Source organism: Lepidothrix coronata, unplaced genomic scaffold (assembly GCF_001604755.1).
Source record: "Lepidothrix coronata isolate B3197 unplaced genomic scaffold, Lepidothrix_coronata-1.0 Scaffold93, whole genome shotgun sequence".
Lineage (NCBI taxonomy): Eukaryota > Metazoa > Chordata > Aves > Passeriformes > Pipridae > Lepidothrix > Lepidothrix coronata.
Window position 1 is genome coordinate 1,799,377 of NW_016690273.1, and position 23,054 is coordinate 1,822,430.

General features: G+C 45.7%; 1 protein-coding gene across 6 annotated transcripts in view; it reads right to left on the minus strand.

Annotated features, from left to right (window-relative positions):
- Positions 1-23,054, minus strand: part of FAM168A (family with sequence similarity 168 member A) — an 89,636-nt gene that overhangs the window by 44,404 nt on the left and 22,178 nt on the right. For 2 of the 6 annotated variants that reach the window (XM_017821923.1, XM_017821922.1), the window contains exons 2-3: positions 13,734-13,817; positions 1,710-1,797 (exon numbers count right to left, since the gene is read on the minus strand). In XM_017821923.1, the coding sequence (XP_017677412.1) occupies positions 1,710-1,779 (70 nt within the window). In that variant the 5' untranslated portion in view covers positions 1,780-1,797; positions 13,734-13,817. Of the gene's footprint in view, positions 1-1,709; positions 1,798-8,031; positions 8,164-13,733; positions 13,877-23,054 lie in introns of all 6 variants that reach the window. The other 4 variants (XM_017821920.1, XM_017821921.1, XM_017821924.1 and 1 more) reach the window with 4 other exon arrangements.

Consider the following 23,054-nt stretch of genomic DNA (forward strand, 5'->3'; position numbering starts at 1 on the left):
GCAGGAAAACAGGAAGGGGAACATTCCAAAGGAAAACCAGGTGGTTCAGCAGCTCAGATTTTGCTGGGGGGGAAGGAATTCTACCAAGCCTTAAATCCAATTAAAAATCAGCCTCAATTCAAACAACAGCTTCCCAATTCTGCCTCTATTTCACCAAATAACTCTGATTTAAAACCTCCTGGTTTAAACTTGATTTTTATTTCCTCTAAAGATCCATCTAAGCCAGCCCACACTTTAAAAATTCTTTAGGAAATCACTGTCCTTCAAGGAAGATCAGACTGGGAAAATGAAGGATATGAATAAAGGCATGGTGCTCCAAGTCCTTGGGTCTGTGCCAAGGATTCCCCACTCTTCCTAACACAAGGATTTCTCAGTTTCCCCAACAGACAATTTGGCACAAAAACTTTTATTATTTCTCTTGGAATAGATCTCTCTCCCCACCCCCACCCCCCAGGTTTGGAAAACAGCAAAGAAACGAGAATGAGAAGAAAATCAGATTCAAACCGATCCTTTCAGCCAAAAGCAATCACAGAAATAAAAATAATAAATATTAAATATTAGAAAATATTCACATAAAACTAAAAAACCCACATATTCAAGCTGCCAGTCTCCTGATTGCCATCCTTGTTTTCTTTCTGCCTTTATCCCACTGGAGTTTTATTCCACAGCTCTTCCCATAAGTTCTGAGCCCACCCTCAGGAGTTGCCTCTTTTCTGTACAGAGGTTAAAATTTCAATTTTCTCCTCCTTTGCTGTAGAACTTTATATTTCTTGAAATATTCCAACTAATTCAGATTTAAAAGGTTTTTGTTCCCTGGAATATTCCGTACACAAAGGAGCTGAGAGTGTCCGATGCTCACTTCCACAAAAGCACATTCCCAAGCAATTCCACACATCAGGGGGAAGTCAACACGCCCAACAGGCCCCACAAATATAAAGTCTTGACAGAACATGACACCCAAGACCTAATTACATCCAAAATAGGAGAAGAAGGAGTTTTCCAAGGCTCGTTTTGGAAGGTGCTCATGAGAGCAAAATCCACAGGGAAAACCACTGAGAAACCGAGTTTTTCCACCTAAATTCTTTCCACATCAGAACCCTTTAGCTGCAGAATTATAGGAAACATCTTTCAGTGCCTTGTTGGAGTATTAAAAATTACATTTTTAGACAACTCAGTTCCAAAGAAGGGCTTTAAACCAGACTCGCTCCTCAACATCAGATGGGCTCAAGCAGAGTGGAACCTGAGAGCAAAGAACTCAGCCAAGAACAGGGTTTAAGTCCCCACCTCCAAGAGTAACTGTACGTTCTCCAAACAACAGGAGATCCTGGAGGATCCTCACTTCTCCAGCTGGATTATTCCAGCATGTCCATGGGAAGCTCAGCTCAGCTCTGGAGGGAAGTTGAGCCCAGCTGCAGAGCCAAGCCCAGCTCAGCTCCACACACAAAGCTCCCACTGACCCTCCCAGCAACTTCTTGCCTGTTTTGTTTATCCAAAGAAACCCCCTTTTGATCCTTTTCCTTAGGATTTCCAGGGCATCCTCCTATGGATTCAACTCCCCTCACTACTCACTGCACTGACACCGCTGGAAGATTTTCCCTGCGAATCCCGTTCCCTGATGGGACCTCTTTCTCCCATCGCTCCTGACTGACCACCTGCTCCTCCAGTGGGACATGGACACTCGGGAAGGAGCCAGGGAACACCAGTCCTACCTGTGTATGCCATGTTCTTCGGGTTTCCATAGGGAGCCCCCGGTTGGACGGGGCTGTAAACAGGATTCATGGTGGAAGACCAGGAACTCTGGGAATAAAAGAAAAGCAGAGTTGAGATGTCGGCTCCAAACATCCCCCCGTTAGAATTCCAGACACAGAGAGCTGGGAAGGGAAGGCTTTACAACCAGACATCACAACCAGAGAGATATTTAATAATTCAAGGCTTGGATCTCTCCATTAATTCCCAGAAATTCTCCAGCGCTGTGTGTTCTGCCTACAAATGGAGCAGATGGATCTGACACATCCCTGCTCCAGGGGGGCTCAGCATTCATGACCCCACTTCCAGCTGCAACAAAGAGGAGAAGCCACCAGTCAGACAAGGAATCCTCTCCCTTGGAAGAGGGAAAAGTTCTTGGGTGATGAAACCAACCCCAACCGAGCCCCGACCTTTGGGGAATCAGGAGATCAAAGCCCATCTGCAGTTTTGTGAGCCTGGAGTGGGAAAACCCAGAGGCCAAGGCCTGGCTCCTGGGCAGGGCATCCAGTGCCACCCAGCCCTCTCCCAGACAGGGACATGGAATCAAGATCTTCCGTGAGCCAGGAGATTCCAAGAGCCCTCGCGTTCCTCTCTGCGATAAACGTGGTGGAGCCAGGTCAGCTCCTCGGGAGCTTTCTTCAGAGGAAAGCCAAGGAACTTGGGAATTTGTGTCTCCCAAGTGTCAGTTAAGCAAGTGGCTCAGTTAATTATCTTAATGAAGCACATTCTCAGCCATGATTAAGGGGAAAATCAGTCATTAAGCTCTATTAGGCAGCACATTTGTCTGCACAGTTATCCAGTGACGATCTCACGCCAGACCCAAAACCATCCTGCCTTCCCAATCCGGGGGGTTTTGTTCCAATGCGCTGTTTTCCAGGTCATAAATAACCCCCTCCTTTCCAACCAAGTGTCTGGTGATGGATGCACAGTTTGGTGGATCATTAACTCCTCCTGCTTTACCTCCAATCATAAACAAGTCCAACGGTGAATGGCAGCACCGACAGACTCGACAACAATTAGTGCTTAATTAATTAGCTGTCCCTCCACCCCCCAGCTGGCACAGGAGGAGCAGTTCTGAAAGCCAAGGAAATCAGGGTTATAAAGCAAAGCCACAGGGACACAGGGATTGCCATCAGTGCCCTCATGGAGTGTTCAGATCACCAGGAAAATCAGTGTAAAACTTTACGTCCGTGGAATGTTTGGGCTCGGGATTGACATTCCAGCAGAAGGGTTTGACGGCCCTTGTCCAAAGTCCCCTTCCCTGGGGAGCCTGTTCCAACATCTATGAATAAAACAAAATAAAATAAAATAATAAACCTGGCATCCCAAATCCAGGAAGTTCCTGAAGTTATTCTTGTTATCCTTTCGAAATAAGGGAATAAAATATTTACAAACAGAGTCCTAATGCAAAATAAATCTATTTTCCAGGGGTTTTAAAGCAGTGACACGGACAGGTGAGTCCTTGTGTCAAGGTGGCCTTCCCTTTCCCTTCCATTGCATTGTCCTTGTGAAAGTAGGATGGAAATGCTTTTGGGAGCCCCTTCGGGAAAAGAGCAGGATTTTCTCTGAGTGCCAAAAAATCCCTCATTTCCCACCAGGCAGCAGAAAACCAACATAAAGAGTGGGAACAAAGAGAGAAGACAAAGCAAAAAAGCAACGTTTCCTCCCTGACCTGTCAGCCCTCAACATTCATGTTATGCAAATCACATGCAAATCACATCCAGCCAAAGTCTCCTTGAACATGAAAAGGCCTCCTGACCTTGCACTGCATCCAAATCCCAATAATTTCCTGACAACTTTTCAGGGAAGTCCTTTGAAGCCTGACTCTCACTTGGGATCCACGAACAGTAATTAAATTAACTCCCATTTCAGCTGCTAAAGGTTCATTCAGGAGGTTCCAGGGCTCTATCCCACCTTTTCCCCAAAAAAGGCTGCTGTGAGCTCAGGAATTTGTAACACAATGGGGGTTCCCCCCCAATTAACAGCTCCTGTTTTAATTACTCTTTTATTTTGGCTACACCAGAACCAAAAGTTGATTGGACATGCCTCACATGGAACAAAGCATTTGATTTGCTATAGAAATAGAACAGGAATTCTAATGGAAAACAAGAATCATGGAATGGTTTGGGTTGGGAGGGACCTTAAAGCTCATCCAGTTCCATGGGCAGGGACACTTTCCACTATCCCAGGTTGCTCCAATATGGCCTGGAAGCAGCTCCCCTGCAAGAAATTCCAGACTGAGGAAAACCCAAGGATGTTGGCAGAGCTGGTCTTATATTGGCCTGTTTTCTCTTTCCACAGATGGATCCCATGCTGTGAATTCCCAGCTTTTCCTCTGCGGGATGACGGGTTTCACCCCCAGGTGACCCACAAACACATGGATTTCTTCAAAGCTCCCTGTGTGTCCAACTCTGCTCTCAGCAGTTCCCAAACAGCTTCCTTGATATATTCCCTATTAATTCCTTTCACTGCAAGCCTTGCTGATGTTCCCTTTGGAAGTGATCCCTGCTGGAATCTTGTACTCCCGACTGAGCCGCATCCTCCTCCAGCTGATCATCTCCTTTCCTTTATCTCCACAACCCTAATTCCTTGTGTTTTGCTGGAAAGACCTCCAGGAACACAAGACACTTCTCTCTGCCCCTTTCTTTCCCCAAATGATGGATTGGGAGACTCTGGTTGGCCACTGGGAAAAGCCCTTCGGAGAGGTGGGCACTGCGTTACTGCACCAGGTTCACCAGGGATTTGCTGGATGGAATGGTTTTCCAAGGTTTGGGATATTCCTAATGGCCTCCAGCCAGGAGTTTCCTTCTAGTGGGATACCAGAAACCTTGGAGGGGTGGGAGGGCAGTGCTCCCACTTTTCCATTCATGGATATCTCATACTCAGTCAGAGAAATGAGGTTGTGATGCCTCATCACCCTCACAGCCAAGAATTCCTTCCCAATATCCCATCTAACCCCGCCCTCTGGCATTGGGAAGCCATTCCCCCTTGTCTTGCCCCTCCAGCCCCTTGGGAAAAACTCCTTTATGGGATTCAACGAGCATCTACAAGGACTTGAAGTAGGAATGTGATGAATTCACAAGTTTCGTTTTACTTGGAAAATAAACTCGACATTCCCAGATGATGTTTTGGGAAATATTGGGTGGGATGGGTTTTTTTTTTCCCTTTACAAAATAACAGAGTTCCTGGTTTAATTCAGTTTTAGGAGCTGATTCCAACAGCAAGGAAGAACTAAGGAATTAAATCCATAATAAGCAGGCCAAGGTGTAAGACAGGACCTAGGTCAGATGCTTGTCCTCTGGAAAACCAGTCCTAAGATGTTCCACAACGGCCCAGGGAACAGAGGAAAGCACAGGGCAGGACCTGGGTGATCTCACAGGAATTGCCAGGCAACAGGAGGGGAAAAAAATGTCCCTGATGGCAAGAAAAGGAAGGGAATTGTGAGAGGAGCCACGACCTCTCCGATCCAGAGAGCCTGGGAATACACATCCAGAAAGAACAAGGAAAATGCTTCCCAAGACCACTCTTTCTTCCTTTAGGTTTGTTTTTTCCCCAATAAAACTTTTTAAAATCAATATAAAATATTCTGGTTATTCCTTTTCAATGAATAATATGTATTGAATCAAATTTAAGTTGATCATTTGATATTTAATTCCTTTAACTACAGATGTGCATTTGAACGGAATGGGGTGGGAATATGGAAGTCAGAGCACAGGGAATGACATCCCATAAATACAATATACTTTTCTCCATAGAAATTTCCCAGGGTACAACCATCCCTGCATTACTGGGATCATGCCTTCCCAGTATTCCTCACTGGCATTACTGGGAACGTGTTATCCCACCAGTATCCTTCACTGGCATTCCTGGGAATGTGTCTGGAGCTCTCCTTTTTTATTTGATGCCAAATACCTGTTACTGGCTGGAAAGAGAAGGAAAAGTCTGATCCCAAAGGACAGGAATGACATTGTGGAATCCTATCCTGCATTTCCACAAAACACAAGCAAAATATTATTTTTAGAAAAAGGATTTTTCTCCCAGAGGGAGCACTGGAACAGGCTCCCTAAGGAAGTGGCCACTTCCAAAGCTGACAAAGCTCAAGGAGCACATGATGAGATTGTTGGGGTGTCCTGGAGCTGGACCTTGATATCCTTGATATCCCTGGATTGTATGATCTGCTGAGGCAGCCGTGTGGGAGCAGAGCAGAATTCCCATCCCTCCATAGCTACATTCCCGAGCTCCTGAATGACCCAGGACTTGTAATCCCCTTCCACTGGAGCGTGGTAGATACAAACACTAATCCTCCTGATTTGCAATTCCCAGTTGATCCCAAAAATCTTCTGCAGACATTGGAAGGGGGAAAAAAAAAGGGAGCAGAGACACAACAGCAATGACGAGGCCAAGTCAAAAAACCTCCTCAGCCCCTGACAGCTGGAAAACATCATGGGATCAAAAATCCTGGGATCAGTAGGAAAGCCATAAGAACTGAAGAATGCTCCTTGAGGAATTGGATTAGGAAGGAAGAGAGAGAAATTCCAGAGGCAGAGGGAATGTAAAAGCAGCAAGTGCATCTTGGAGCCCAAAGCCAGGAGCAGAGGCTGAGTCACAGCAGCTATATTTGGAATAAATCCAGAAGAATCATTCCTAAAATAGGTGAACTAAACCCTAAGAAGGAGAAAAAGGAAATTCCATCCTGAATATAAAGTGAAAAACCTCCTCTTGCAAAGTTCAACGTGGTAAGGAAAGCTCTGGTCTCACCAGCATCCCAAGGGAATGAAACACCTAGGGAGCTGAAGGGGACCTTTGTTAAACATAATCCTGGAATTACAAAAGAGCCACAGGAAAACACGGTTCCATTTCCAGCCTTGTAATCCCGTACTTAACACTCTCTGTCCCTCGGAAAGAAAAAAACCAGCCCTGTTTTGTTGGGGTTTGAAGGCTGGTCAGTGTTTACCCACAGACCAAAGCCAGGCTCCAGCTGAACAGCGGGAACAGCAGGAACTCCAGGAGTTCACTTTCCCAGGGGTGATGAGACTGGGAGAAGATGCGCAGCTCTGGAAAGGTTTGGGAACTCTCAGTATTCCCAAAAAGAGGGGTCTCATACATCCAGTAGCTCTGCCTTGCAGGGGTGGCTTTCTTAGCAGAGCCAGCCCACGTATCATCTCCTGCCAAGCTCCTTCCCTGATGTTCTCCAGGTACATCCCGCTCCAGATCCGGAGCCAACCACCCCATTATGTGGCTGTTAATTAGGGCTCCGTGTCACCCCCTGAGCAATTAAACATCATCTCTTGCTCTGGCTTTGTTAAATTGATGTCTACACCCACATCCCACTTCCCAGGAAAGAGCTGGAAGTTGTGCTGCAGCCGGGCTGGGTTTAGCTCCCCCCGACCAGGATTTTGGGGGGATCTGCTGGTCCATATCCTATATATCCTAGACATATTCCTGATAAAGGCTGGAGACTCCACATGGGGCTGTGTAATCTCCTGACAGACCCATCACCCACCAATCCAAAGAAACCGACTTCCAGAGGTTTCAGGTGCATCCAAAGTTGCTCCATATAATTAAACCACCCCAGATTCCTGAACTATGCCATGAATTCTTTACGGGGGAAAACCTATGCAATAAATCAGGAATATAGATCTCTGTATCCCGTTAGAATTATCCCAGAGGCAGAGCCTTGCTGGGATCCTTTGGAGCTCCAGGCACACCCCTAAGGATTTGCTGTGGCACCTTTCCAAGTGCTCTTAATATCCCCTGAAAACAGCTTCCCTAGCATGGAATCAGAGGGACCTCTGGGAATCAACTCGGATTCCTCAGGAGATAACTCCATATTTTAACCACAGAAACAAAGCCCCTGGTTGTCCTTCGACCAAATCATGGATCTTTTTCCATCCCCAGAAAGCAAACGTGATCTGACAGTTCCATTTTCAAAGGTTACCTGGAACACAGAGCTGGGAATAATTCTGGGAGAGGGATTCAACACTGGTCCAACTTCCCCCAAGTTTCCTTCACAATTCCCTCTCCAGCCAAGGGCAGCAAATTGGAATCTGCTCCACATCCCTGTGGGATAATGGTCTAACAGAAGTGGGAATTATTTCCTTATATTAGGAGAAAACAGCCCTCAACTAGACAAAGACATGGAATTGCTCATTTCCAAGTGTTTCTGGATGAATGGGAAAAGGGGGAAAAAGATGATCCGTCTCTCCCTGAAATGCATCTGAAATGCATCTCCTACAACTCAAAATCAAACCAATCGCCACCAAAAGCTGCACGTGTTGTTCCTACCTCGGGAATATTGGACATTCCCTGGCTTATTTGGGATTTTTCCAGTAGCAAGAGCTGTCTTTACCAGGATGACTCCGAGGACCAAGTCAGCCACATAGGAATTCTGCAAATGAACAGTGCTTCAGGTCCTCCCTGCCAAGGAAAAAAGCTGATTTGGGACAGGGAAAAACTGCCACTAAAGATGTTCCCAAGGACTTGGCTTGGAATGACACGCTCTTGTTTTTCTGACCTCACTTGTCTTGTCAGAACTATTTCTCTGAGCAATATTTTAGAGCCTCCTGTGCCCAAAAAATCCAGATTTTTTTTAAAAATCAACATTAGCAGTCGATTCCCACCCGGGATTCAGCTGGAATCCTGCAGACACAAAACCTTCCCAAAACAAAAAGTCGGTTTTGCCCCCTCCTACGAACGATTTCAAGGAATTTTTTTGGCTCTTCAAGTTGTCTTTTTTGTCGGAGGCAAAAGAACAGACACATTTCTTCTTGTGTACAACTTTCCAGGCTTGCCAATTAGCTCTTATTGCCAGATAAAAATGGAATTCCTCATGCCACAAATGGAACCATCCCCAATTGGGGTGACTGGGGAAGGGAATTCAAGCATGACCATGCCTTTTCCAATTGCAGGAGAATCCATGGGCTGTTCTGGCTGGAGTGAGACCACAATTTTGACACTTTAATATGAGAAAACGGGAAATAAATGCACATAAGGAACCCAACTCCAGAATGAGGGAGAACTTTGGGCACAAAGAATGGGTGATTTTGCACCACTTCCAATTTATCTTCAGTTTTCCCAATGTTTTTGTGGCCACCCTCCTCTTCACTACACAACCACACCACATCCAAAGCTGACCAGGATCCTAACGATTCCCTCATTAGCTGAACTTCCCAGCAGAACACTTCCCAAGAAAGGAAAGGTCAAAGCCTGCCATGAGCAGAAGGAAAATTCCAAAGGAGCAGGAAACTCAATTTTTAGCTTTCCCTACTCCCAAAGTCCAGCTTTTAAGGGTCCACTCCTGCATGGAAAAGCTGCCCAACGTGGGCTCAAGGAAAGGCTGTTCAGTGACTAGAAAAGAAGTGGAAAAGTTCAAAGCCACCTGTTCCCAAACTGCATGTGGGGTTTCACCCCATTCCCAAACTGCATGTGGGATTTCACCCCATTCCCAAATTGTCTGTGGGATTTCACCCCATTCCCAAATTATCTGTGGGACTTCACCCCATGGAGCAAAGGCTTTGAGGAGGACCCTGTGGGATGAAAAGGAGAAAGAGGGAACCCTCAACCTTGAGGGAGCACGTGGGAAAGCGGGAATAAACTCCCTGGAACGTCCATGTCTAGACAGTGCTGACATCTTTGTGTTTGGGAAGAGAGATTAGGATGGAAGTCTGGCTGTGCTGCCCCTGGGGGGATATGAAACCAGGAGACACTTTGGGCCCTGCTCCAGGAACCACTTGATCAGGAAGCAAAGGAGGTTTGGGAGAGGGAGGGTTGTGCCGAGCGGTCACAGCAATTAACGGAGGGGGGCCGACAGGGAGGGAAAAACCACCGGAATAAAACCCAGGAGAAAGGAATTCTGAGAGCAGGTCAAGGCTCCCGAGGGGATCGCCCTTCCAGCTGGAGACTTAACACCACAGACAGGCTTGGAAAAGCTGAGCAGGGAGATTGTGCTGATCCCACGGTGACCCCGGAGCGTTGGGATGCTCAGGCACAAGCCAAGGATTAAAAGGGAATGTTAAACGGGATCAGCACTGGCTGAACTAAGAGGTGCCCTCTCCTTCTTCCCTTCCTTTTCGGGGCTTTAAACTCTTGCCAAGAAGCAAATTTTGCAGAGGTGACAAATTCCCATTAATTTCCAACTGATCCCCCAAAAAGAAATCAGGGTTATCTTATGGAAGTCAGTCATTTTATATTAAAGTATATTTAAATGCTATAAATGTATTAAAATACAGCTATATTAAGTATAGATATATAAATACATTGAAATAATATCAGTATGTTGGATATAAATATATTAAAATAGTATAAAATATTAAAATAGCATAAATATATTAAAATAGTATAAAAATAGTAAGTATAAATATTCAAAAGCAAGGAATTTTCCACAGGGTTGGAAAAAGGCAGCACCTCAAGAGCAAATGCCTTTGGAAAGACAAATCCCCATGGAAGATGTCAGTGCACCATCACATACATCCCAAATATTCAGGCTGGTTGTTGAGCCAAGCAACTTCCATGTTTTCCACCATTCCCTCTCATCTAAGGACCCCAAATCTGATGTCCAGCAGTAGGAAATGTGGAGACTTCCATGGGCAGGTGGAGATTGGAATGGTGGAAAAACATTTCCAGATGGATCATCATCCCACAGTCAGGTGTTCCAACCCCCACTGACACAGGGAAGGAGGGAAGAGCTGGAAGATCCAACTGTTGGCTCCTTAATGGCAAGTTGGGATGGAAACCCAATCCAACATCCTTTTTCTGAAGCAGTTAAAGTGATAATATCCAAGAGAAAAGGAGGCTTTACAGAGACAGACAGAAATCTTAATTCCCAAACAAACCAAATTATCCAATTGATACCAGTGGAATTCTTTTTTTCCACTCAAGCATAATTCTGGAAGGTCCAATTAAAAAAAACCGAACACCTTAGAGTAGGATTTGCATTTCAATTAATTTCCATTTTCAATTTCAATTAATTTTGTGTGGAGAATCCATGGCCAGAACTGGGGACTACAGGAACTATACACTGAATACCCCAAAAAATGTGGGAATTCCAAGGATAAAACACAGTATTCCAAGGTTTGGTTTTTTTTTTCCTATTGGCCTGTAGAGGAAAAATCAAAACCTCAGTGGCACCACCAGGCTCTTGGTGCTGCCAAACAACAGGACAATGGGAAGAAACTGGAACATGGGAAGTTCCACCTGAACGTGAGGAAGAACTTCCCTGTGAGGGCGACAGAGCACTTGGAAGAGGCTGCCCAGAAAAGTTTTGGAGTCTCCTTCCCTGGGAATATTCCCAACCCTGAAGTAGCTGCTCTCGGGGATCCTGCTTGAGCAGGGAGGTTGGGCTGGATGACCTTTGGTGGCCCAAATTCTGGGATTCTGGGATTCACATGCCGCTGAAATGTGGCACAATGGGCAAATCCAAGGCTCCTGGAATATTCTCCTTTGTGAGGTTCACAACAAACCCTCTGGACATCATTCCTGTGAATCCCACCCCACCAAGTTATGGCTTCCACATGCTCAAAAAAGAACATTTAATAACAAAGCCGATTGCTTCACAACTTTATTGCTTATAATTGGCTCTTGCTCTTCGAAATTCCAATTATCCAATCCAGCCTGAGAAAGGCAGGGATACAGAGCTTCTAACGAGCTTAGGGAAAAATCAAAGGGTGGAATCAAAAGCTGGCTCACACCAACTCTGTTCCCTGTGCACTCAAACGAGACTAATTAAGGCTTTTCATGGCACTTTCCCCCTTTTGGCCCCGTAAATCGGAACACGGAGCTCTTCTGAGGGAACAAAGGAATGTGGGGAAGGTGCAGCTCATTAAGCAAACTCCCAAATTCAAAATGCACTTAATCACAACCAGGTATTTCCAGCAGCACTGTGCTCCAGGAGCCGGATAATCCACGGGGAATATTCGTTCCTCCGCACAAACAAGGCTGGCACGGTGGGAAGAGGTGGGAAATTATCCATCTGGGGTTTGTGGGAGAAGGGATGTGGAGCAAACACTGCAGGGAGGAGCTATGGAAAGCGTAGGGAACAGGGGGATGTTCCCCCACAGTGCCATGTCCCATCCCTGGAAGTGTTCCAGGCCACGCTGGAAGAAAGCTTCACTTCAACCCCGGATTTGGAGCATTCCCAGCCCAGGGAAGATCCCACCAAACTGGCACAAACGATCCCGAGACTAAAGATCAGAAATTTTCCGTCTGAGTTTGGAATCGTGGAGGAGCAAAAGCGTAAAGTCCAGGCCCAGTTCCAAATTCCACAGTGGATAAAACCCAGCCTAATGTAAAAGAGCATCACAGAATGTTTACATCAAACCAAACCAGGAGGGAGATAAGAGAGGTATTTTTGGATACATGTGGATTTTACACACAAACACACCAGGATTAACTGTTGAATTGCTGGAATTTCTCTTGGGATGTGGGTGAGTGGGACACTTCCTGGGAGTTTAAGCCAATTCCTTCCACCTTTTGATTTCTCAATGAAATCACCATCAGGAGGCTCAACCCCAAATAAAGATCCTGAAAAATTAAATATCTGAAGTGGCTGGTGGAGATTCCAAGCAGGACAATCACAGTCTGGAGAGCAACCCCGATCTCTTTGGAGATGCCAACCAGGAGCTGGTCAGCCAGGTCCCCCAGGCCCCAACAGTTCCACTCTTGAGGTCTCCAGGGACCAAACTGGGAGCTCAGACAACCAAAGCTTAAACCTAAATTCCTTAACCTGGAGCTGAACTGGACCAGGAGCCCCCGGACCAGGAGCTTTCTCCTGCAAAGCCACCACTTCCCATGTTCTCACTTGGAAAAACGTCCTGTCCCAGAGATCTCCCACCAGTTCCAATCCCAGTCCCACTTCCTGGGCCTTCTCCCACCTCACCTCCCATCAATCCCACCCATGGGATTAGAAAGACTTTGCCTCTCCCCTTCCACAGCCCTGGATTTCTGGTTCTCACATCCCAAAAAAGCAGCACAACGGGGTCTCCTACTGCTGCCTCAGCTTGGAGATTTGGGGGAAACCAGGCAGGAAAAGGGTCAGGAGTAGCATCAAAGTCCCCTTTTTTTTAATCTTTATCCTTTTTTCTAGCATGAAAAGGAGAAAAAGGGGAAAGAGGGAGATGGGCAGGGGATCTTTGCTGCTGCTTCAAGGCTGGCACAGGCAAGGACAAAAAGCTTCCCTGAAATCCTTGGCACTTTCTGTCCTGTCTGGGCTGAGATGGGGTGGGAGAGGAAGGAACAGTGGGATTTTGCCTGTGTCCAAAGAGCAGCCGTGGATTTAGGGCAGATTTTTCCCAAAGCAGGGTTGAAAAATGATGAAATGCCCTCAGGATAAGGGTCACAGCATGTCCAAATGTTTGATCCCGACACAGCCCAGCAGATCCAGGAGATGCTGACATTTAAAGTTCATGTTACTGAGCAGCCAAACACAGAAAAGGGGGAAAAAAAACCCCAGTCAACCCTTGGTTTTCCATATTCCTGCACAAGAACAGCTGGATCAGGTCACTTCAGCCATCCCAGTGTCTTCCATAGCCAGAGGGAAGCGAATCCCTAAGGGAAAACTGAAGGGCAGGCATGCAGGGATGTTTTCCAAAGGGATTTCCTGACTATTTCACAGCTCCTGTAGATAAGGTACTTAATTCTTATCTATATTTTTGTATAAAAAACATGTTCAGAGGCTTGACCTGCTCAGGGCTCATAATCTGAGCACTAAATCCCAAAATGCAGAGTTTATTCACTTTACAAATCACCACAGTAAAATTAAGGCCCAGAGTGTTGGTGCAGCTTCAACTCCTGCGTTTCACGAGCCGGAAATTCCTTATTTTCCAATTCCACCGAACTCCTTTAACAGGAAGAAGGGCCCAAACCAGCTCAAACAGCAACACTTTATAATCCATGGAATCCAAAGCTTTCCTGCGTGGAGGGAGATGGGGAAATGGGGTTGGGAGGAGAATCTAAACCCGACGGAAGGGGACACATCAAAGATGGACTGGTACCTCTGGGAGACGAGCTTCCTTCGGATGGAGATAATCCGGAGGGGAATGTGCCTGGGCAGTGAGTCTTCACAGCATTCCAGAGCTCTGGAGCAGCAACAGGACAGAGAGAAAGAGAAAGAGCCGTGAGGGCTCCGTGGGAAAACCTGTGGGACACAAAACACGGCTCCTTCCAGCACGGGGCGGGGGGGGGTGGCTTCCCTGGAGCACAAGGAATGGGGACATGGGAGACAGGCTGGGAGAAAGGGAGGAGTGGGAAGGGATGCCAGAGCTGGAAATAAGTCCAAGGTCTTCCCAGTTTAAGCTTCCATGCAAATCCCTGTTAACTAGCTGTTTGTGAGGATTTGGGAATACGCAGCTTTTAGCCCCAGTTTTACATGTTACTCCCAACCCCACCCCACCTTCCCAGCTGGAACAAAAGCTCTGGAACTGGAAATGAAATGCCTCTAAAAAACTGGGTTCATGCTGGAAACAACTGGGAGGAACTGGGAGTAACAGGGATCATAGTGGGAGTGGCTAGGATCACACTGGGATCATACTGGGAGCGACTGGGATTAAAGTGGGTGTGAACAGAACCTCACTGGGAGCTACTGGACCTATACTGGGAGCCAACTGGGGACACATTGGGAGCAACTGGGATCAACTGGAAGATACTGGAACCATGCTGGGGGGACTGGGATCACAACTGGGGCAACTGGGACCACACTCTCACTGGGAGCAAGTGAGAGAAGCTGGGATCATGCTGGAAGCAACTGGGACTGAGCATGCTGAGGGCAACTGGGATAGACTGGAAGTGCTCATAACCATACTGGGAGTGACTGGGAGTGGCTGTGAGCAGCTGGGATCATGCTGGAAGCAACTGGGACTGAGCATGCTGAGGGCAACTGGGATAGACTGGAAGTGCTCATAACCATACTGGGAGTGACTGGGAGTGGCTGTGAGCAGCTGGGATCATGCTGGAAGCAACTGGGACTGAGCATGCTGAGGGCAACTGGGATAGACTGGAAGTGCTCATAACCATACTGGGAGTGACTGGGAGTGGCTGTGAGCAGCTGGGATCATGCTGGAAGCAACTGGGACTGAGCATGCTGAGGGCAACTGGGATAGACTGGAAGTGCTCATAACCATACTGGGAGTGACTGGGAGTGGCTGTGAGCAGCTGGGATCATGCTGGAAGCAACTGGGACTGAGCATGCTGAGGGCAACTGGGATAGACTGGAAGTGCTCATAACCATACTGGGAGTGACTGGGCTCTGGGAAGCACAGGATGCAGGAGGGGGAGGGCATCCCCTTCCCAAGCCACTCCACATGTTTTAGGCAACAGAGAGGAGCAGCAAAGCTCCTGTTCCCAAACCAGGACCAGCTCCCTGGAATAACTGTTTATTTTAATCAACCCAGGCCCAAAAGGTTCCCATGAAATATTTTTTTCCTGGTTTCTACCCACTGATCCCAAATTAGTTCACATTCACTCAAAAAAACCCACACCCTGGGGGAGAAACCAGGATGCAGAAAATGCTGGATCCAGTCTAACAAGTGAGACTTTCTTTGGGAGTGCTGATCCATCCCACTTTTCCCTTCAGAATTCCACCACAAGACCTTTGAAATGAAACCAATGAGCTCAAATAGAATCCTTGGACAGAAGTCCAAACCCACCCTAGTGATGTTCCAATCCTCAGACAATCCCAACACTGTTGTTACCACTCAGGGAAAAGGGTCAGGAATATTTCCACCTGTTGCTTCCACAGGTGCGTATTCCTACATTCTAATAACAATATTCATTGCTTGGAATTCAATCCTGGTTTTGGGCTTTTTGGCCCTTCAGAATTCAAAGGTACAACCCTGAAATCTTGTCAGGAAATAGAGGAAAATACAAGGGAATTCCAGCAGAAACCAGGACTCGGCAAATCTCATCCCACCAAGCTCCACCGTGGCAAGTGAGGTGATGTTCCAAGGTCCAGACAATCCCAACACTGTTGTTGCCCCCCAGGGAAAGGGGGCAGGAATGTTTCCACCTGTTTTCCTACATTCTAATAAGAACATTCATTGCTTGGAATTCAATCCTGGTTTCAGGCTTCTCGTCTCTTCAAAATTCCAAGGCACAACAACCCTAAAATCTCTTCAGGAGAGAGAGAGTGAATTCCAGCAGAAATGAGGACTTGACACATCTCATCCCATCAAGCTCCTTGGCGGCAAATGAGTCTCTGAGCACATTCTGTACCCAAAGGAGCCTCAGTGCTCCAGGAGGTACCAAATATAACAGCTCCAGTTTTAATTCCTTCCAGGAATACACCCGCTCCCGCAGCAAGAAGACGTGGGCTGCGGCTCCACTTCCAACAGCTTCAGAAAACGCAACAAATCCCTCCTTTTGTGGCAAGAATGGAGCAGAAAATAAGTTCAACCTCCCCCAGATCTTCCTCCGGCCCTGGATTTGGGGAAAGCACATCCTGCCCACGGGATCAACCATTCCTTTTGCTGCCTTCCCACCTCCAATCCCTCTGCCATTATTGTTTTGTTTCCCAGAGCAGGTTTGATTCCTAAATTTGCTTCAAATCCCTATTTTGGGTGGCCAAGGAAGTCAGTGAGCTCTTGCTCATCAAATACCAAAGGTTTGCGTCCAGCAGTGCTGAATTCCTGGAGGGTTTCCAAGGATTCAGCAGCAGGACAGGACTCACATAGCCTTTAGCGCTGAGGGCCAGGAACTGGGAAAAATCCTTTAAATTAGGACTAAACCAAAGAAATGGGAGTGTGAAGAAGTCTGGAAGTGCAAAGACATCCACTAAAGAATGAGAAAAATAAATTTGTGAGGAGGAATTAACTTGGAAGATTTAGGGGGATGGCACAACAGTGGGAAGTTCTGTTGGCACAACAACGTTCATCAAGAGTGTAAATACCTGGCAGGGAATAAAGGCATGGAAAGAAAGGAAAGTGCAGGGTCATTCCTGGCTGGAAGAGCTTTCCAATCTTTCCTTAAAAAGTGCCTTTGTGTCACCAAGGCTGTGCTGGAGCTGTGCAGGGAATGGGATTAGGGAAGTGATCTGGGATAAAAATAACCTGGTTTGCTACTCCCTGATCTGGTTCACCAGATGGCCCTCGGAGAGCCCAGCAACAGGAACAGGGAGCACAGCAGGAGGGCAGATCCCAGGAAAAGGCTTCACACTGAGGGAAGGAAGGACAAGGGGCAGCCAAGAGAATCAGTCGGGAATTCAGGCAGGAATTCAGCCCTGGATCCCCAAATAATGGGATGCTCAGCACAGCAACGCTCCCAGGGCTGCTCCATCTCCTGAACTTCCTCCTGCCAAAGACCCATTCCCAGCACTTTTCCTGGCCAAGGGGTGGGAGCAGTTGGGAATCACCAGCAATGGCTTTGGCCAGTCTGGAGAGGGAGGAGTTTTTAAGGAAGAGGGTGAAAAGGGCCACATGTTCCACCAGCACCTTCACACACACCCATCCCAGGAACATATCCATCCAGGAGAACATGCATCCAGGAAAACACCATCCCAGGAGAACATGTATCCCAGGAGAACATGTATCCCGGAAAACATCATCCAGAAAAACATGCATCCCAGGAGAACATGCATCCAGGAAAACTTCATCCAGAAGAACATGTACCCCAGGAGAACATCATCCAGAAGAACATGCATCCCAGGAGAACCTGCATCCCAGGAAAACATGCATCCCAGGAGAACGTGCATCCCAGGAGAACGTGCATCCAGGAGAACATGTATCCAGAAGAACATGCATCCCAGAAAACACGCAATCAGGAGAACATGCATCCAGGAAATCAACCATTTCAGGAAAACATCCATCCAGGAGAACATCCATCCCAGGAAAACATGCATCCAGGGAAACTCAGTGTCACAACACACAGCGACTCAACATCTCAAAGTTCCTAAAATCAAAGGGTTTTTTAAGCTCCAGAGGATTAAATGTCCCACAGGACATAAGTGGGAACTCCAGATGAAAAATTCCTTAAACTGGCAAAGTTTGGCATCATCCTTCCTCCAGGATCATCCTGGACACGTGTCAGGATTCAGCTGCTGGATGTCACCCCGACCACACCTCCCTTTCCCATCAGTCCTCCCATATCCCCAAAATAACTTTCCCGCTTGCAGGGTGCGGGCAGAAGGGCAGGAGGGCAGAGTAGGATTAGGAAAAGTGGCAAATCCCATCCACGTTTTCACTTCCTGATTAAAAAGAAACCCAAGTCTAATCCCCTGGAAAACTGGGGGGGTTGGGTTTGGAGCCAAAGAGCGGGAAAAGGACAACTGGGACTGAAATAACAACAGCTCAGCTCTCTGCCACTGGATCTTGGGGCCGGAGAGGATCCAGGACACAGCAGCAGGATGGGTGGATAATTCCCAATAATTCCAGATATTTAAGTCACCTGCTCTAATCTGAACTCTAAGAGAGACTCAGGGTGAGATCTGGTTTATTTTGCTATTCAGTTCTAATTAAAAACAAATTGTTTTTATAAGGCCAAGGTTTCCCACCCACCACTGCACCATTCCCATCTCATCTCCCACCATTATATGCCTGGAATCTGCCCATTCACTCCAAAGCTCCCAGTCTGGCTACAAGGTCCACAGAAAATTCCTGTGCTGATCCACAATTAACTAATTAATTAATTAATATGGATTAAGCACCAATAAAAATCATTTAAGGTGGGCAGCTGCTTTTCCATAAAGGTGTTCCCAAAATTCCCCATAATTTTTCAAGGCCTTTAATTAACTTTCAATTACAAAGCCACTTTGAAGCAATTAAAAACGAGTTAACATTTCTTTCATTGGGGTTTATTAAGCACCTGTTCGAAGAACTCCCAACCCCTCCTTCCTTTTGGAGTCCTTGGCAATTTCCAGTTTTATTCCCTGGACTCTCTTTGCCATATGGATATCACAGGAGCAATTCCAGTGAAAAACTCCCCAAAATTCAGAGTGATATCACCCAAATTTTAAAGAAGCCTCACACACTAAACCCCTTCCCCTTCCTGAGCACTGCCCGTGGATTATCAAAATTCCTGATAATATTAGAGAAAATTAACAAGCTTTTTTCCAGCTTTTGCAAAGGATTTTAATGATTTCCTGTTCCACCACCCCCCTCCCTCAATCCCAGCACAGGCCATTCCTAAAACTAATCCTTATCCACAGGTTTTGTTCCTCCCGATCAGCTCAGGTCACTGAGCAGAAATGGGCCATTATTAATTATCCAGGAAATCCAGAGTGGGGATTTCCTCATTTCCCAAGTTTCTGGTGTCTCCTGGTCCTCCTGAAGTTTCCCACTGCCTCTAATAAACCCATGTGCTCATTCCAAACTCCTCCAGGTTGTCCAAGAGCTCTGCCAACACTCCCCCTAATAATGTTATCCCACCCCAGACCTCCACATTCCGCAAACTCCTCTATTTTACTTCCACTGCTGACTCCTACTTGGAGAACAACTTTTCCTTGCACAAAAACACCCCGGACTTTCCTCCAAACAATTCCTAAAAATTCATTCTCTCAGTACTGACCACAAGTGTCCCCCTTTTAAAGACAAGAAATAATCCTCATTCCACAGACCAAGTCTAATCTCTCCAGAATATTCAGGAGCTTCCCATGGAAGCAGCCAAGTTAAATTCCTGAATTCCCTGCAGATCCAAGCAATGGAGGAGCACAGTTCCTCGAGGTGGGTATTTCCAATTTCAGTTGTTATTGGATGTTCTGCAGCTTTTGACACCCTGCAGGGACAATTAACTCCCTTTGGCATCATTTATAGGAATTCCTATGATTTTCCAGTTGAACCCAAGGCTCGTGTGCCCAACAAACTTGGGATACCCTGGTGCCCACCTCTTGGGAAGAGATGGATGCACTGCAAGAGGATTTCCAGCTCCAGAAATTATTCCACAAATAACAAAGACACACAATGTATTTTCAGCATGGGTCTTTGTGGGGTTTTGGGGGTTTTGGGGTTTTTTATCTTTATAAGAAAATGAGGTGGGACTTCCCTCACAGAATTCCTGGAGGCAAAGCAAGAATAATCCTGGAGTTACTCCTGGCAGATGTGCTTTCCAACCTGAATCTTTCTGCTGGGGATTCCCACATTTCCTCAGGGAACAGCTCAGGGTTTGGGGTTGGTTTTGCTCCCCTGCCACAAGTTTTACTCCCAGTTTGTCCACAGAGTTTTACAAGGTACATCCTACCCCACCTTCCAAGCTGTTGAGAAAGATGTTTAATTGGCTTCACCAGAACATTTTTGGGGTGGGACTCTTGGAGTGCCCTGTGCAGGGCCAGGATTTGGACTCCAGGATCCTTGTGGGTCCTAACTCAGGATATTCCATGATTCTATTATTATATCCTACAACAACCAGCTCTCTGCTCACATCAAACCACTGACCTTTACAAACAGTTTTCCACCCCAAAATCCACCCCTCCCAAGGCTGTAGAATGTCCTGGAATTTCCTAAATCTAAGGAAGTGACACCCTCTGTGCTCCCATCACCCTCAAAGCCGGACATCTCCCTACCAGGAGCAATCGGGGAACACCGTGAGTGGTGTTTGCAACCAAGCCCCTCTGCACAAATGCAAATTCAATTCTGCTGGCACAGCTCAGATCTGAGGCATGGCAGTGGAAAAATTTGGGGAAGAAGTGATAAAATAAAGGTAAGGAAAATCATATCCAAGCCCCACCTCCATGTGCTCTTCCTTGACCTGCTAAAAGCCTCCTGCAATAACCAGCCAAGCACACAGATGGCCCCTCCTGGGGAGGCCATTCACACTCCAAATTGTCCATAAAGAGGGGAAAATAAGGATTGGTGCTTTTGATGGAGAGAAAAAAAAGGACTTGCAAGAATTCCAAGTCCTAAATTTCACTGTATAGCTCAAAACACAAACAGACTTGGTGTTCCTCCACATAAAGGGTTCTGAGAGAAGAGCAGTGGTTTTGTAGGACCACCATGGGAAGGGCACAAGATCAAAAACCAGGAAAGTGGCTAAAAGTAAGTGGTGTGTCAGGACAACAGCAGAAATCCAGGGAAAATCAGGAAAATCCTGTCAGGAACGATGCGAAAAAGGATCATTGAGTGACTGTCATTGAGTTATTTGGGACAAATCACCACAGAGCAACATCATCAGCGTCTGTCTCCGTTCTCAACACGGTCCCTGGGCCACCCTGGCCACCTACAAATCCCAACAAATCCCAGATTAACATGGAAACTCCCAGAATATGCAGAGCAGGCCATAAGAAATTGGACAATAGGGGGAAAAAAAATGCCCCCCAAACTTGCCTGCAAACCCAGAACAGGGTGAACAAAGAGAGGAGTGTCCCTGAACACCAGTGATCCCTGCTCACCCCTTCATCAGGATCAGCAGTGCTTCCCATGGACATCCAACAGGATTATCCAACCATGGCCAAACATCTCATCCTTGGCATCCTCAGTGAATGACCTGCTCACACCTTGGTGACACTGGGAGAAAGGAATTGTTGCTCTCCCAAGGATAAATCATTGTCCTTGTCACGATCCCTGTCGGGATGTACAAGAATGAGCTCCAGAAAGTGTAATTTTTAACACTCACATCTCCAAAAACCTCTTGGCTCAGCTCCAGGAAGGAAGGAAACAGAGAGAACAATCTTGTCTGATGTTTAGTGCTCCAGATAACACAGGAAAATTTCTCCTCCTGCCTCTTTCCACAGCCCAGAAATGAGTAATTCCGTGCCAGGAGCTCTCATCCACTCCACAAATCAAGTCACTGAAACCACAACCTAAAAACTGGGTTTCAAAAAGCCAATTTATTACGATTACTGTGCCCACACAGGAGAGCCCTTGTGTTCCTGCTGCATCAACAACCTCTCCAAAGCCACAGGAAAAGGAAAATCAATACTGGGGAGTTTTTCTCACATCAATTTATCTCCTGCTGAAAAAAAAGCAACACAAACCCACCTCGTTTCCGAGCGTGCCACATGTGACAGATCCCAGGTTTCCTCGGAGCAAGGGGAATAAAACCGGCTTTTGGCTGGTTTTAACCACCCAAGCCCTGCCTTGCTGGACTCAGATTTTGCTTTTGATAAAACCTGAGGGAAAAACTTGAACAAACTCAGGGCAGCCTGAGGAAACTTGGCAGTGGGACACAGAGCCTTTTGTTCCGGATCCTGCGGTGCTGGCGCAGCTCTGGAGCCCATTAGCAGAGAACGGGCTAAATATTCCATGAATCTGGATTTTCAGACATTTCCCAGGCCAGGTTCTGTCACCACAGGTCGTACAAACTGGGATGACAGTTGCTAAATTAAGTATATCCTGCACAGCAGCCTCTGCAAAGCACTCCCAGAGTCCTCATCCAGGAACAAATCCTTGTATTTATATATTTTATACATTTATTTTTATGTATTTTATATATTTTATATCTTTAACTTCATGTATTTTATATATTTCATATCTTTATTTTATATATGTATATTATTATATTTATATATTTATATATTTTATATATTTTAAATCTTCATCTTCATATATGTTATATATTTTATGTCTAATACATTTTATAGATATATTCAATATATTGAATATGTTTATTTACATACTTATTTTTATATACTTATTTTATATGTTCTATGTCTTTATCTTCATATATTTTATATATAAAATATATTTTACATATTCATTTTTATATTTTATATATTTATTTTATATGTTTTATGTATTTCTACTCATATATTTATATATTTATATATAAATATATTTTAATATATTTTATCTTTATCTTCATGTATTTTATATCTTTATCTTCATATATTTAATATATTTGATATATTTAATATTTAAATATTTAGTTATATATTTAATATTTTTAATAATTTATGTATTTAATCTATTTAATATGGTTATATATTTATTATAATATATTAAATATATTATTTACATAAGTTATAAATATAACTTAATATAGCTATATATTTATTTTTATTATTATCTATTCATTTAAAATATATTTTTATGTATGTCTATATGCTTCTCCAAAGTATTTTTTCCCCTCCAACTACAACCCCCAAAATTCCACTGCACAAAGCCTTCCAGACTGGTGCTTCCACAGGAATCAAAACAAATCCCAGGACAGCATTCCCTGTTGAGCAGACTAATCTTGTCTCCCCCATTTTCTTTTTCCAGGTCATCAGTTTAACTTCCCTCTCCGGCAGCTCTGGGAGAGCCTCTTAAAGAACTTGGAGCCTTTCACCACCAGAGCCTTCCAACAGATCCCAAACAGGAACAAGTCCTCTCCTAAACTGATGCCACAGCTCTCATCCCCCAGGTGGTGATGCCTTCCAAAGATTTCCTTGCATGCATCCTGTCCTAGTTAGAACA